The sequence below is a fragment of the Meleagris gallopavo genome, unplaced genomic scaffold (genome assembly GCF_000146605.3).
Source record: "Meleagris gallopavo isolate NT-WF06-2002-E0010 breed Aviagen turkey brand Nicholas breeding stock unplaced genomic scaffold, Turkey_5.1 ChrUn_random_7180001879934, whole genome shotgun sequence".
NCBI classification, from domain to species: domain Eukaryota; kingdom Metazoa; phylum Chordata; class Aves; order Galliformes; family Phasianidae; genus Meleagris; species Meleagris gallopavo.
The window spans coordinates 39,867-54,685 of NW_011144226.1; the positions used below are offsets into that span (position 1 = coordinate 39,867).

The following is a 14,819-nucleotide window of genomic DNA, read 5'->3' on the forward strand; positions in this document are numbered from 1 at the left end:
AAAAAAAAGAGAAAAAATGCATTTTAAAATGTTGTTCAGTGTTTATTTACAAGTTATTCAGCCATATGCTGATTTTTCTTCTGGATTCCTAACGTAATTTTTAGTAGCATGAGATTTTATATCTCCACATAAATCACCGATGCTCAAGTGGTGTCAACACCAGATGGGGGAAACAATTAGGGGACGAAACAAAGGAACTGACCAGCTTAAGAAAAATGGAAGGCTTGATTACATAAAACACACATGCAAAAATGCATATACACACACACACACTGCACTGCTCTGCCTGCACACACACACACACTCCCAAGAGCCTGCAGTGAACCCGGCCGCTGCAGGCTACGAGGAAACCAAACCTGCTCTGCATCTGGCTTCAGGCCAGAGATCTGAGAGCAGCCAACCCAGAAGGCTTCCAAACTCAGGCAGCTGTGCCCCAACACGTGCCTGCTGGGAGCAGCAGGGCTGAACACCACGCTCGCAGCAGGGAGGTTTATTCTGCTGCAGAAGCCAACAGCACAGAGCTCAGCTGCAGGAGCTCCAGCAGCGTGTTTGAATGGTGCCTCTCCTCCATCAGCTGGGAGTTTGCTCTAGCACCTGGTTCCAGCTCTGGGGCATTTTTAAGAACTACTACAGGCTGGCGTGAAGCTGCTGTTATGTTTGATGTGGGCAGGGGGTCAACAGTCTCCAGCCAGAGGTGCACGGGTGGAAATAAAGGGGTGCAATGCTCCAGCAGACCCAGACTCACCAGAAGAGTTGAAGTTGATGTTCGCCCAGAGGATGTGGATGAGGACAGACTGTTCTGCTGGGTGGGTAACGTACTGCAGAAAGAGGAGAAGGGCTGTTAAACCAAGGTGCAAAAGCCTCTGCTGGCAGCACCAGGCCAGATCCCCTTCCCACCTGACTGCGTGAAGAAGTTCATCCCAGAGCAGATGCCAAGAAACCCACAAGGCCTGCACTGCCCTGAAGGAAAGGGCTTGCCTGCTTCCTGAGAGGAAGGAACTGCCAGAGCACAGCCCCTCCTCTCATCTGTCTGGATATCTACGTGTTTGTTGGGGCTGCAGCAATAGCCAAGCAGCTCCAGACGGACCCCCACCTCCACAGGGAAGCACCTTTGGATAGGACCGACCATCTCCACGCCTCTCCCCCTGCACGAGGGGCTTTTTGCCTACCAGATCTCAGTTTCCCTGGGCTCACCTGCTGAGCTGGGCGGCCGTGGTGCTGGGCAGCTCCTCGCTGTGGCTCAGGCTGCTCAGAGCTGTCGAATGCTGGCTGGCTGTGCTCAGCAGCGACGCCGCAGACACGCCGTCATTGAGAGGCGTCATGCTGGGAGCAGAAGGGGAATCAGACTTCACTGCGGGGCCGGTAGCACCTGTGAACATGGAGCTTTGGGTTAGAGGCAGCTTCCAGCAGCTCTCGGAGGGCACTGTAGCAGTGAGGATCAGCCAGGGCTCATTTAGAGGAGCAGGGAGAGCTGGGGCTTCCCTCGCTGCTGCCAACCGTTTTCATGCTTGTGAGTATTGTGTTCTACATCTCACTTCGCCCCAAAACCACCACAGGGTCGCTGCAAAAGAGCTTCAAGCCCTACAAACGAGGCGCCTCTCACAGAGTAAATTATTGTGATCAGGGTGAAGATATTACGAGTGACTCACAAATGATTTTGTGGAACTATCAGCAGAAAGCTGAACATTTCAAGGTACGCAAATAGCACAAGTAGCAACAATTAGTCCAGCACAGAAAGGCCTTGCTATTAATTCCAGATGAAGCTGTTCACCCAAAGCAAATACAAAAGCAGTTTGAGTGGCTCAGGACACCCACAGCACTGCCAGACTCTTACCTTCAACAGCCTGCGTGCTTTGTAATGGCGTGGGTTGTACGGAACTGAAACCATTCTGAGGAAGAAAAGCAGAGTTAAGCACTGCAGCTGCTCATTCCCAGAGGCAATCCAGGGTCAATCCCTGCCCACCCTCCCTCCCTCAGCTGTGAAAGAGGCACACTACCAAAGTGGATGTTACTGAATCTTGTGCAGCATGCAAGAATCAAACGCAAGATCAAACTAAAGCCTCAGCCTGGACGTCACCCTGCAGCAGGGTTCATTCATGACATGAAATGTGGCCAGCAATCAACTCAACCCCCGTTAATCCCGCTGGCCCTGTCCCAGGTGAGCAACAAAGTGAGGGCTCTGGTACAGTCAGCAGGAGCTCAGCGTGGCCACGAGCCACGTGGTGAGCTGGAGTTGCACAGAACGCTTGCTTGAGCGCTCTGCTCCCCCTGAGGCAGCACTTCACACACACACTTACTCAGCACAAAGGGTGAGCGAAGCTGTCTTCCTACCTTGGCCTGGGTTAGGTCTTTCTGGGGCGAGGAGGAGATGGAATTTGGGTATCGCCTCGTCTGGGTGGATCTCTGTTCATACAGTGGTCCCTGAGCGCTGTTCTGGGAGGTAAATGTTGCTGTCTGTATTGTGCCGCTCTGGTAACCAGACTCCTGGCTTTGATTGGACGAAATTGTGGATGAAGATTCACTAGAAAGAACAAAAAACAAAAACAAAAAAAAGGTCGTTTTCCTCCTTACAGCCCTGCTGTAAAAGCTGCTGACACAAACTGCAGGTTCCTCCATTTCACATCTTCGGGGCAAAGAGCCCCAGGGACCACGGAGGGGGCACACAGAGCTGCCAAACAAACCAAGCACAGAAGCAAACCCAGAGAAGAGATGCTCCAAGCTGCAGCCCCACCCCACACTGCTCTGCTCTAAGTGCCACAGGCTGTCACCACTCAGGTCCCAGCACTCAAGGAACGACCCAGCCCAAAAGAAAATAGGACTGGCATTCTATCCCTGTCTGCAGATACACAAACTGCCCTACGCCCCCATGCCAGGGGAGCACAGATCCTGCTTGCCAGGAGCAAGGAGCAGCTGCGCTGGGGATTCCATGCAGGATTCCCAGCAGAATTAACTGCAGCAGGAAACATTTGCTTTCTGTACAAGCACCAGAGGCTGATCAGTCACAGAGCTGCCCAGAACAGCCTGCTGGCAACTCGCGCTTTGCTGTTGCATACGTTGTCCCCCCTTTGCGACTACGGACAGAGTCAGAAAGGGTCTACTAGTATGCAGCATAGCTCCAAGCCTGCAGGTGAGCTCCCGAAGCTGGGATGCCCCCATTTCCCTCCCCGGGGTGCTCACCTAGCAGTGCTGGTGTACAGGCTGCTCTGAGGTTGGCTGACAGCAGCGCTCGTCGTGGGCGTCGATTCGTACTCGGCGAGAACAGGCTCTGAACCAAACTGTAATGCCCCAAACTGCAGGTTTAACCCTGAGATATCTGCTGAGCCAGGCATCTCCACCGCCAGGGCAGGAATCTGCAAGGCAAGGGGAGAACGGAGATGCTCAATCACTCCCCGAGAGCAGCACACAAAATGACATTAGCATCCCCCATCCAAAGCTCACATCCTCCCAGTTTCTCTTTGCCACCCTGGAAGGCTGAGCCCTCCCCCGTCACCCCAGAAACAAGCAATCGAACACCAGGAAGGGCTCTGCACCTTTGATGTTAACGATGCTTTTTTCTTTTGCTGTTTCAGCTTCTGCTGTGCAGGCTGGGGACTGGAGGACTGGTTGTCAGAGGAGCCCGGGGACATTTGGGGAACGGGGTTGGCTTTGCTGGGCAGCGGCGAAGACGGCGGTGCCGGCACGGTGGTGGAGGCTGTCACCACAGGCTGCTTCTCCTGCATGAACACCTCTATCATCGTGGAAGTGGACGTGAAGGCCTGCCTCTTGGCAAAGGGACTGTGCACAGAGGAGTCTGTTGGGTTCTTGAGATCTACCAGAGAGGAGAAAACACCAAATTAGGATTAATTTCTTTAGAAGTAAAGCACGGTCTGACGTTGAAAAATAGAAGCACTGCGCACGCTGCCTGCTGGGGCCTCCTAACATCAGGGAGCAGAGAATCCCTGCATCCCCACTCCCACCTCCATACTTTCACCAGCATCACACTGAGCTTTTTAAGCCCCTCCTTCCCTGAGTTCATTCCACCACCTCTGGGACAAAGCAAGTTCAGAAAGCAGAACTCCTCCATCCTCCTGCAGGGAGGCACTGCGTGCCTGCCTGGCACAGGTTTGGTGCTGCTTCCTTCCCCTCCCGTGCTCACTGCCTGCTCCTTCCCCCACGAGCAATGCTGCTGCCTGGGCTGCCCACCCCCAGCCCTGCACAACTGCAGTGTATCAATACACAACTCCTATTCTGCCTGCTGCTCTCCTCTGTGGCTCCTTGTCTGGAGAGACCAGGAGCTGCCAACACCGACTGCAGCCAGGACAGGGCTCAATTTTTAATTCAGCTTAGATTTGAACCAGAGCCATTTCGCTACAGCAAGAAATAAAAGTGCACGGTGCTCAGCTGCAGCAGGGCTCAGCATCTCATCTAAGAAGCAGGAGCTTCTCTTAATCAGCCTTTACTCCTTCGTGCCAGCCCAGAGGTAGAGTTACTTCTTGGCATCCAACGGCCACCAGAATCACATTCCTTTGAAAGATGCATCAGATCAGCAGTGAGGTGGCACTGACAAGTGTTTGTATTCAGAACCTTTCAGTGCAGGTGCCTGCTGGCAGACCTCCTGTCACACAGCTCTACGCCCAGCACTAAAGGTGCCCGACATTTCTCCAGCTGAACTCAGCTCGGTTGTGAACCTGAGGGGCAAATGGTCAAACTGCTTTAAGATCTGATCCTCGCGCTGCTGCTCACAGAACTTTGCAGAGCTGCTTCCCTTACCGTACTGCACGAGGGATGAGGTCTGTGTGGCCGATCCCATGTCCCAGGTGGAGGCAGCAGTGCTGCTGCCTGGCTGGCTGTGCTGAGCTGCCAGCTGGGCCAGAGCCTGGGCCGTCTTGAACTGCTCCAGGAACTGTGAGCCCGTGGTGCTGCTGCCTTTGGCCTCCCCGACGTCTCCAAACCCTTTCCCCAGCATGCTCACCTGCAATCGCAGCATGGAAACAACAAAGTCAGCGCCTCCTCTGTCTGGGAATTTGGCTCAGGACAGGTGGGTCTCAACACCCTGCTGCTCCTCACCACCAGGGAGACTTCATCCCTGTCATCCCACTCCTCAAACTGTCCCATTTTCAAACCCGACAAGGGCGAGAGGGCAGAAACGATCCCAAGCATTAAGCACTGGGATCTCTGCCTCTACCTCCAGCTGACCAGCAAGTCATCCCAGAGGACTGCAGCAAGGAGGTGCCAGGCTGCTATTTCCCACCTCCCCAAACACGCAGAACGTCCTGGAAGGCACTGCTGTCCCCTTACCATGCTGTGGTGAGAGAAGGAGTTCCCAGAGGCCGGCTGGGACATGGCACTCTGCTTGGAATTGCTGAACACCAGAGGCTGTGCCAAGGAAGGGGCCTGGGAGGACTCCAGGTTTGTTGACTCATTCTCCATGGAAGAGGGTGTCTTTCCTAGCAGCACTGCAAGGTCGATTCTGGATGAAGAAAGAAGAGAACCCACTGAGGTGAGCAGGAGCTCCCGCGTCGCTCGCTTTTACAACAGCAGGTCTACCTCCAACCCCACGATTCTCATTTCACACATCCAACAAATCTGCAGGACTTTACACAGCCGACATCAGCAGCCTCAAAGGGACAAAGCCTGGCAGCATCCTATCTACATTCACAGAACCCACACTTCAAACACTGGGGAAAAAAAAAACCCAAAATCTGAAGAACCAGTGAAGAACCAAGCCAGAACATGGGCCCAAAACCTCCTTACTCAACCTCTACGTTTCAGTCTGCGTTAACTAATTCAGAGCTGCTTTCTATCTAGCTGGCAGGGCTTCGGCTGGGGTGGGACTCATGTGCCTCTTATGCATGTCATGGTATTGCCTTGAGCCATCACCTCTGCCCAGCTGTGATTGTCACGTTCTCTGTAGGCAGAGGCACTGAAGACACGTTGGATGCAGTGAAGATCTTTGTCTCAGACAGCTGAAAGAGAAGAGAGGGAAAAAGAATCCCGAGTCAGACCAGCACGTCAGGACTGCACAAGAAGCACACAGGTGTTGGAGACAAACAGCCACAAACAACTCAAGGAATTGAGCGTCTGATCCCCTCCAACATTTGGCTCCCATCAGAATCAGCCCTCGCGTTATTTGTTGTTTCTCCAGCCAGGAAGAAATCCTTCTGCGCGTTTCCTGCAGTTCACAAACCCACCAGAACTGCTGGGGTCTTCTGTGCTTTGCAGTGAGGGTGCACAGCATTGATTTGGAAATGCCACCACGCAGGTGGGTGCAAACACTGCTGGAAGAGCCAAAGGAAAAAAGCTTTGGACTTTGGTTTGCCTTCCAGCAGTCATTTGGGTGATGGGACCAGAGAGCAAAGGATCTCTTCGCATTGTGGAAGAGAAGATAATGCTTGTCAAAAGCAAACAAAAGGAAAGATTAATGAGGCTCTGGGCTCAGCCACAGGTGCCACCTGAACTGAGGTGAGGAGGTGCCAGCAGACAAACTGCACAAGTTCAGAAACAATCGCAGCAGTGAGGAACTGCTGAGAGATCACACAGGCCGAAGGCAAAAAGGCTCTGAAGCCTCTCCTCCAGCAGAGACCTGATGGAACACAGAAGCTGCCCGAGTTTTGCATCTCAGATGCAGCAACATTTACTCATTCATCACAGCTCCCGGCGCTGGGAGCCCACCCTGGGCTCTGCCTGCAGCTTGCAGAGAAGCAATCCGTGCTGCTCCTCTCGCTGTGCACAGACAGGGCAGCACCTGCCAGCACACAGGCGTGCAGGGGAGGGTTGGAGGGTACCTACATCTTCATTCCAGTCCTCAGTGCCCCACTCCTCCGTCGCAGCCCTCCATGCACCTAAGGGGGAACAAAAGGCAGACAAGTCAGACGTACAGCAAAGCTCTTCCAAGAGCCAGGGAAGCACCGGGGGGGGCTTGGCAAGCAGCTGAGAGGACTTTATTTGCCAACCAGAAGTCAAAGCAGCCGATCCCAACCCCAGGCTTAGGGGCAGGTTCCCATACGGTGAGGCTAAGCGGAACCAAAGGGACCCTGAGCCAGCGGGGAGGGCAGCGCACACAGCCCAGCACCCAGTGGGACAAGGAGCTCAGCAAGGAAGCCCCTCTGCCCCTTCTCCTGACCCCCTCCTGCAGCAGCACCCACGAGCAGCTGCAATCCCAGCAGCTCTGACAGAGCTCCTCCAGGTAAGGTTTCCCACCAGGCTTTGGTCTCCCACAGCACAGAGCAACAGAACCGTTCCGGGGCTCAGCTTGCTTTCCTTCCCCCACAAAGAGCTGAAGCCTCGTTGCACCAAAACGTGTGTTCAAGGAAAGGAAAACGTGCCAATTTCAGAGAAATGGCCAAAGGCAGCAGCTTAAAGCATCAAAGAGTAAAGCACAAGATTTCAGACACGATCCATTACAGCAGCATCTGCAAGAGAGCAAGATTCACAGAAGGGAAAAGCTTTGCCCGGCTGTATCTCCTGCGTGTTCAGTCCCTCTCACCCACCACAAGTTAAGCTCCATACGCTGAATTTTACATGGGGGATCCCAAACCCATCAGGCAACTCAGAATTTGGAATGAGGAGAGTGGGAGCACTTTCCATCGCACACAAATCCTGTGCCAAACCACCCAGGGCAGCGCCAGCAGGGGAGAGCGCAGCACCAGAGTGGGGTACCTGGAGGCACTCGAGGACAGAGCTGCCATCAGCCCCTTCAGCTGAGAGGCCCTGCTGGCACACCAACAGCACGTGGGATTTGGGATTTTGGGGGGAGAATGGTTTTCCCATTCACATTTCAGTCACGGGGCCAAAACAACCGCTTATCTACCGGCGGGGAGTTCAGAGCTCCAAATCAGCACTGAAGTGATGCAAGAAACCTTCCTGGATTGATTTTAAGTTGGATTTAGAGATACAGATGTGGACAGAACACAGCTCCTTTGGCTGCTGGGAGCCTCGGGGCACACAGCCCATTCCTCCCCACACTGAGGCAGCAGGAGGGGCTGACAGCAATCAGCAGAGGACGCAGAGGGGTGTTGGGGAGCTGAGCTTTGTGCTGCTCACACCCAGATCATCAGTTTCCCAATGCAGCAAGCAGTGCAGCACAGGGCTCTGCTTTTTGCTCACTTTGGGGGGAAATAAGAGAAAAAGCAAAGCAGCAAGGAGTTCAGAAAGAAATTCAGCCCCGCCCAGAAGGCCTTCAAGGAGCAGCTGCCCTCCTTAAGCTCAAGGCAGGAAAAGGAGAGGAAAAATCAATATTGGTTTGCAAATATCAGTGTTATCTTTTGGGGTTTTTTAGGCAAAACTCCACCGTCCTGTCTTGCAGCACAGGGGGTTTAAGTAGTTTAGCAGAGATGATATGCCCCAATGCAAAGCAGCTGCTCGGTGCACTCACGGGTTTGCAGCAAGAACTGCTGGAAAACAAGAGATCCCACTGTGAGCTCAAGGCTTTTCCCAAAGAGAAGATCTCCTCTTCTAAGCTGGGAGGTGAGCAGCCCAGACCCCACCTGCAGCCACCCCAAAGGGTTGGAGGTCTGAGCCCCAACTGCCCCACACCTCAAAGCAGCGTAAATGCAGACAAAGGCACGAGAGTGGCACAGCCAGCAGCCACTGCTGGTGGCAGTTAATCGTTAACCTGGAGGTGCTTCAGAACAACAGAAGCACTCCGAGCCCCAGCACTTCCCTTTCCTCTCATAACTTCCAGGAGCAAAGCAGCAAATCCCCCAAAGGGCTGGGAGCTCAGGAATGGCTGCAGCACTGCTGGGAGCATCTGCTTTGCCACCCACACCAGCAGGACCGGTGTCTGAGGAGCTGGACAAACACCCCATGCGTTTGGGGCCTTCTTCTGGCCACACAACAGCCTTCATAAGGCGAAGTGGAACAGCCCACGGGTCTCTCTTGCCTTCACAAGGCATGAAATAAAGCAGGACAGGACTGACCTGACTTGGAGGCATTCAAAGCCAGGCTGGATGTGGCTCTGGGCAGCCTGGGTTGATGGTTGGCGACCCTGCACATAGCAGGGAGGTGGAAAAAAAGATGAGCATTGTGATTCTTTTCAACCCAGGCCATTCTATGACTCTATGACCAGGCACTGAGCAGCACCCTGCTCACCCCAAAGCACACACCACCCGCAGGGCAGCTCTGCTCAGAAGAAAAGCAGCATGGCAGAGCAGTGTGCCAAAGCAGCCCCCAAACACCGCTCACCAGGGGCCAGCTGTAAGCAGAGGCGAAGCGCTGAGGCAGCTGAGCAGAGCTAAGCAGCATTCTGAACCCGTGCAAAACGCAGCAGGGAGACTGCTGCAGAGATGTGGGAGCAGCACAGGATCACAAAGCGCAGGGGCTGAGCTGCCCTGCGCTCCTGGAGGGCTCTGTCACAGCGCTGGGGACGCAGCACTGCTGTGGGTGCTGAGAGCAGCACCTGAGCTCCATGAACCCGCGAGGAAAGGGTTAAACCTCTCCCGGTTTACATTTGAGGTGTCAGCATTAGTAAAAGCACGGTCAGAACAAGCGTCAAAACTCGTTAAAGTGAACAAATTAAGAGAGGAGAACGACATATCCACAGATATTTCAAGTCGGTTGGAAAAAGAGCTATAAAGTAAAGGGATCCGGGGCAGTCGGTGCACCTGGATGTATCGTACCAGGAGCAGTGTCAAATTTTCGGGGATAATTTGAGCCCTCACCCCCAATGAAATCAAGTCCTGAAACAAAAGAAAAGAAAAGAAAAAAGACAACCAGTGAAATTTTGACTCTGGTGACGCCACCTCGCTGCCCCCACATCTGTGGATACCGTTAAGGAGACACCCGAGGGCATCACAACAAAACCTGGCGGTGCTCCGTGCCAAAGCGTCACCCCACAGCAGCCTGTGTGTGAGAAATGGCTGCAGAAGGGGAACGCCCCCAAAAAACCAACAGTGACACAACCCCTGAGCTCAGAGCAACGTTCTCAGGGGGGTGAGCAGATGGAGGACCTGCATGTTTGTTAAAAAAAAAAAGGCTTTTCCTGAGGACGCAAACGCGAGGTGAGAGCTCCCAGGTCTCTGATGGCACATCCAGCTCTGAGTTTCCACTGTTACCTTAACAGCTGGCTTTAGGTGGCCTTTGTAATTAGAACTACAAGCTGAAGGTTTCTCTCACAGCAAAGACAACGCACACAGGATGAGCGTGGCCCACTTACTCGTGCCATCGTCCGGCTCGAAGCTGCCCGTGTTGTTCCACGTGTTGGTGTTGCTATTCCCATAGCTCTCATCCGTGCTGGTTGGCTCAGCGTAGTCAGCTGGGTTGAAAGTTCTGTCAGAAAGGAACAGGAGAGATTTCAATCTCTTTTCCTGCACAACTGATTTAATTCCCACTCTAACACGGCTAAGAGATTGCCAGAAGACAGCTCTGCCTCACAGAGTGAGGCTTCAGCTGCATCAGCCCTTCCAAATTCCAGCGTGATGCAACTTTTACTTCACTCATGTAAAAAACAATACAAGGCTGAGGCAAGGGGCAGCATTCATGCACAAAGGTGTGATTTTTGCTGTGGTTTATAGCAGTGAAACTTACCCCATGCCTTGGGCAGAGAATCTTCCCCCCCGCCTTCCAGAGCCACCTGTAAGACACACACAGTGCTGCATCACAGGGAAAAGAAACATCCCAGCCATATGGAGTTCTGATGCCCAGAATATGAAAGCACTGAGGATCCCCCTGAGCTGATGGGTTTCCAGCAGTGTCTCTGCATGTACATGAATGACCTCAGCTGGCTGGCAGAGCCATCAGCCATAAGTGATGCCAGGCTTGGATGAAGTTTCCAGCTGGCAAAAGCTGGAAAACTGAACCTCAGGTTCTCATTTCTGCAGCGTGCATCCTCAGCAGCAACTCCTGAGCCACGCAGATTTTGCAGGAGAATGAATTTCTGCTGCTTAGCACTTAAAAACCAAGCCAAGGTTTGCGTGGTGCTCAGAGACACACGGGCAGGGATGGTGAGGATCCAAACCCTCCTGCTGACAAGCAGCCTCCCCGCCTGCAGACAGGCACCTCTGCGCAGGAAAGCCACACTCAGCTCAGCTGGGACGTGAGAATTCCTCACTGCTCCTAACACACTTAGAACACTGAGTTTAAGTGTCAGATTGGAAAAACCCAGCTCTAATTTAGCAGTTTGACAGCCTTCCTCTTAAGAGAGGCCTGGACTTCACCGCTCCACCCCATGCCTACAGCCCTGCGCGTACCTCGGCCCCGGCCACGTCCCCGTCTCCCTCTCTCCGTGCCTCTTCCAGAAGAGCCTCCACTCTTCCCACCATCCAGCCCGTTCTCCTGGCCCCGAACTGAAAGACAAAACAACATAAAGACCACATTAAGACCACCAGACCAGACCTCGAGAGCTGAACGTGGTGGCTGTGCGGGGGACCGAGCGCTCCGTGGTCTCTTAAGCGAGAGCATCGCCCAAGGATGCATCTCACACAGGGCAGCACCACCAGGCTGCCACAGGAGAGTGAATTCCCCCCCCAGCTGCGTTCCCCCAGCACAGAGGGGAGCAGAGTGCTCGGCACACCGAGATGTGATGGTGGAAGGAAGGGTGGCTGCATACATTCTCTGCCACGGCTGGCACCCCGGCCCCGCCGCGGCGGTCCTCCACGTCGCCTGCTGAAATCCCGATCTCTCTCTCGGTTCTCTTTGCTCTCCTCACTGGGTTCTGTCTGTCCGCTGTCCTTCTGTCCCGAGACGCCTTTCTTCTTCCCGACCATCTCCCAGGAATGCTGGAGGTTTGCAAAAACAGGAAGCAGTTAACCCGAGTCTCAAAACAACCAAGCTAACTTTCCAGAGCGCTCTGCAGTCAGTGTTTCAGGGCGGATTGCTCTCTCAAAACCCAAAACCTCTCCCTGACCACGGGATGAGAAGATCAGAATTTATCCATAAGTGAGTTCAACTCACAGAACGGCCTGGGTTGCAAAGGACCACGATGGCCATCAGTTCCAACCCCTGCTGTGTGCAGGTCACCAACCAGCAGCCCAGGCTGCCCAGAGAACCACAGGGTGCCATAAGACCCTATAGGGTGCCGTAGGGACCCACAGGGTGCAATAAGAATTCATAGGGTGCCATAAGACCCACAGGGTGCCTTAGGGACCCACAGGGTGCCATAAGGATCAACAGGGTGCCACAGGGACCCATGGAATCATTGACTCATAGAATCATAGGCTCATAGAACAGCCTGGGTTGCAAAGGACCACGATGGCCATCAGTTCCAACCCCTGCTGTGTGCAGGTCACCAACCAGCAGCCCAGGCTGCCCAGAGCCACATCCAGCCTGGCCTCGAATGCCTGCAGGGATGGGGATCCACAGCCTCCTTGGGCAACCTGTTCCACTGCCTCCCCACCCTCTGGGTGAAAAAACCTCACCCCGAGCTCTGCTGTACAAAGCACATCTCCACCCCACTGCCCACGTGAACTTACTTCACAACAGCCTGCAATGAGCTCGTGTTCTTAAATTGATGCTGCACGCTGTTAGATTAATTAAAAATAGTCACAGGTTGTTGACAAACATCTGAAAATGTAACTGGTGGAGAAGCAAAGAGCTGCTTTGGGATGGCAGCACGCAGGGGCAGGGATAAAAATCCTTGGAAGCACAACGTGTCTCCAAACCAAAGGGCTTCTGGTGCCCCACTGTTATCTGTGGCTCAGATAAGTCAGAAATGTGTTCTTCCAGTGGTGTCATTTTCAGCCCAGTCTAACTCAGGGGAAGAACACAACAGCTCTTGCATTGTTTGGGATAGGGGACACAGATTTACGAGCTCAGGAGGTGAGCTGCCTCCATCAGCACGAGAGCATTGAAGTCTTTAACAGGTTTGTCCCTTATCAGGAAATCCCTTATCAGCACCACACCAGCTGAACCCAGACCAGAAGCAGCTCCCAGACCCCAGCACAGCACGTTCGTCTCATCCCTCCTTCTAAAAGGGTTTTCCAACAGCAGTTTTGCTCAGTGTTCAATGGGAAAGGCTCTCTGAAGGCAAAGCAAGAACCTTCCTGTGTGCTACAGCAAACCCAGCAGGAGCAAAGCACCCAGCAAGGAGAGGCAGCTGTGCTAAGACAGAACGCAGCACTGCCCAATGCATCCACCTGTGCTCACGGCTCAGAAAGAGGGAGGGCAAAAGGGGGTAAAATGTGTGACATCGTGAAGCAACAGCACCTGTATGAGGGGCAGCAGCCAAGCCCGACTCAACAGAAAAAAATACCAGCACACAAATGGGGAGGAGACCCCCGAAATGGTGACTGCTGGGCCAGAGACACAACTCCCCATTGAGAAGGAGCAGGGAGCGAAGCATTGGTGGTTTTCTGCCCTCCATCCTGTTGGCCGTGCTCACACCTTCTGCAGCCCTACAGCGCAGCATCGAGAAGCCAGGAGGTAACCACACTTCCCAAACTACTGCTGCAACTCGTGACTCCTCCTGGTTCTTGTTATGGAGACTTTACAGTATGTTTCATCTCCAAATCTGCGGTGACGCTGAATTTGGCCTCACCACATTCACGGCACCCAACCCTACCGTGTCCGGATTGCCCTCCAGCAGCACATTGATGGCTCTGTTAACGTCCCCATTGCAGTCGTGCAGAGCAATCACACACTCGTCCTGGTTCTTCCCTGTGATGTCAATCAGCTGTAGAGAAGAGAACACCAAAGTCAGCGCGTTCCATGCCCGCAAAGCACCGACATCCACGTGGATGGAGGCAAGCATGTCGAATCCCAAACCAGAAATCCCATGTAGAAATGCCAGGGCTTCCCAGCTTAGTGGTGCCCCCAAACAAGCAGCAAATCCCCAGCAATGAAGGTTTCTGAGTCACCGAGTCCCATCACAGCGTAGCCTATGAGCTCCTTGGCTTGGGATGCTGCTGCTCCTCCTGCTCTGGGGCTGCAGTCAGTGGGCCCAGGACAGCAGCACAGGGCACAAGCAGTGCAGCACATCCCCTCTGCCATCCTCCTCCCCTCTCACACTCACTTGTTTCACCTTCTCCTCAAAGTCAGCGTCGTTGTGGTCCGAAATCATCTGTGCAAGTCGAATCTGTTCCGCAGTGGCCTAGAGAGATGGGGCACCAAAAGAGAGCACGGTTAGCATGGAGCACATCAGCTCGGCTCCCAGAGGCCACGCCGCTTCCAGAAGGAGCAGATGCTACGAAAACAGGTACAAAATGGGGCTTTGGGAAGAGGAAGGCTCCGGAAAGCAAAGCAGGCAAAGGGGAGCGAGGGAGGGAGAGCAAGAAGGAGCACCACCAGGTGTCCCACGCCACCTCACCGCCACCAGAACACGGAGACAAACTGCAGGCAGCTCTGGGCTGGTTGTGAAAAGCCAACGGGAGCCGATGGGCTGGAAGCACACAGGGTGCAGCAGCGCCATGGGACAGCCCAGCTCCCGTGCCAGGGCTCCACCTGCACCCAGCTGGTTGCCAAGGACGCTGCCCTTACCTGCGGCCGCTGCTTGTGCTGTGTCTGGCTCTGTGTCTGTGTCTGCTCCCAGCTCCCCCGGGCTCGGTTAGTGCCCACCGATGTCATCATTTACAGTATATACAAATAACAGTATTTACAAGGTAGAAGTCTGCGGTGGGGCAGGGGGGAGAAGAGAGAACAGGCTGTTAGAAACTGGAAACGCACGGCGGCACCGACACGGAGTGAGAAACACCAGCACAGACCCACATCCACCACCCCACGCTGCATCCCGGAGGGAAATACCCCCCAACAAGGGCTGACCTGGCTCAGAACCACCCCACGGAGCACACAATGCTTCACAAAGCCCTACGGAGCAGAGAGGGACATCCCAGAACCTCCAAAAGCTCCCAACTGCTCCTCTCCTTTTGTGCCTTCAGGCCACAGGGGAGCAGCGCCCTCCAGTTACAGGT

General features: G+C 54.0%; 1 protein-coding gene across 9 annotated transcripts in view; it reads right to left on the bottom strand.

Annotated features, from left to right (window-relative positions):
- Positions 1-14,551, bottom strand: part of UBAP2L (ubiquitin associated protein 2 like) — a 20,389-nt gene extending 5,838 nt beyond the window's left edge. For 4 of the 9 annotated variants that reach the window (XR_796557.3, XM_010727263.3, XM_010727262.3 and 1 more), the window contains exons 1-18: positions 14,389-14,551; positions 13,925-14,002; positions 13,475-13,585; positions 11,525-11,693; positions 11,166-11,261; positions 10,504-10,549; positions 10,133-10,245; positions 9,582-9,656; positions 6,769-6,821; positions 5,860-5,945; positions 5,278-5,449; positions 4,750-4,951; positions 3,531-3,808; positions 3,178-3,350; positions 2,332-2,521; positions 1,835-1,889; positions 1,195-1,369; positions 746-818 (exon numbers count right to left, since the gene is read on the bottom strand). Coding sequence is in view for 8 of the 9 variants with exons in the window: in XM_010727263.3 (XP_010725565.1) it covers positions 746-818; positions 1,195-1,369; positions 1,835-1,889; positions 2,332-2,521; positions 3,178-3,350; positions 3,531-3,808; positions 4,750-4,951; positions 5,278-5,449; positions 5,860-5,945; positions 6,769-6,821; positions 9,582-9,656; positions 10,133-10,245; positions 10,504-10,549; positions 11,166-11,261; positions 11,525-11,693; positions 13,475-13,585; positions 13,925-14,002; positions 14,389-14,478 (2,235 nt within the window). In the remaining variant the exon portion in view is untranslated. The remainder of the gene's footprint in view (positions 1-745; positions 819-1,194; positions 1,370-1,834; positions 1,890-2,331; positions 2,522-3,177; positions 3,351-3,530; positions 3,809-4,749; positions 4,952-5,277; positions 5,450-5,859; positions 5,946-6,768; positions 6,822-9,581; positions 9,657-10,132; positions 10,246-10,503; positions 10,550-11,165; positions 11,262-11,524; positions 11,694-13,474; positions 13,586-13,924; positions 14,003-14,388) is intronic. The other 5 variants (XM_010727264.3, XM_010727261.3, XM_010727265.3 and 2 more) reach the window with 5 other exon arrangements.
- Between the last annotated feature and the right edge of the window lie 268 nt (positions 14,552-14,819).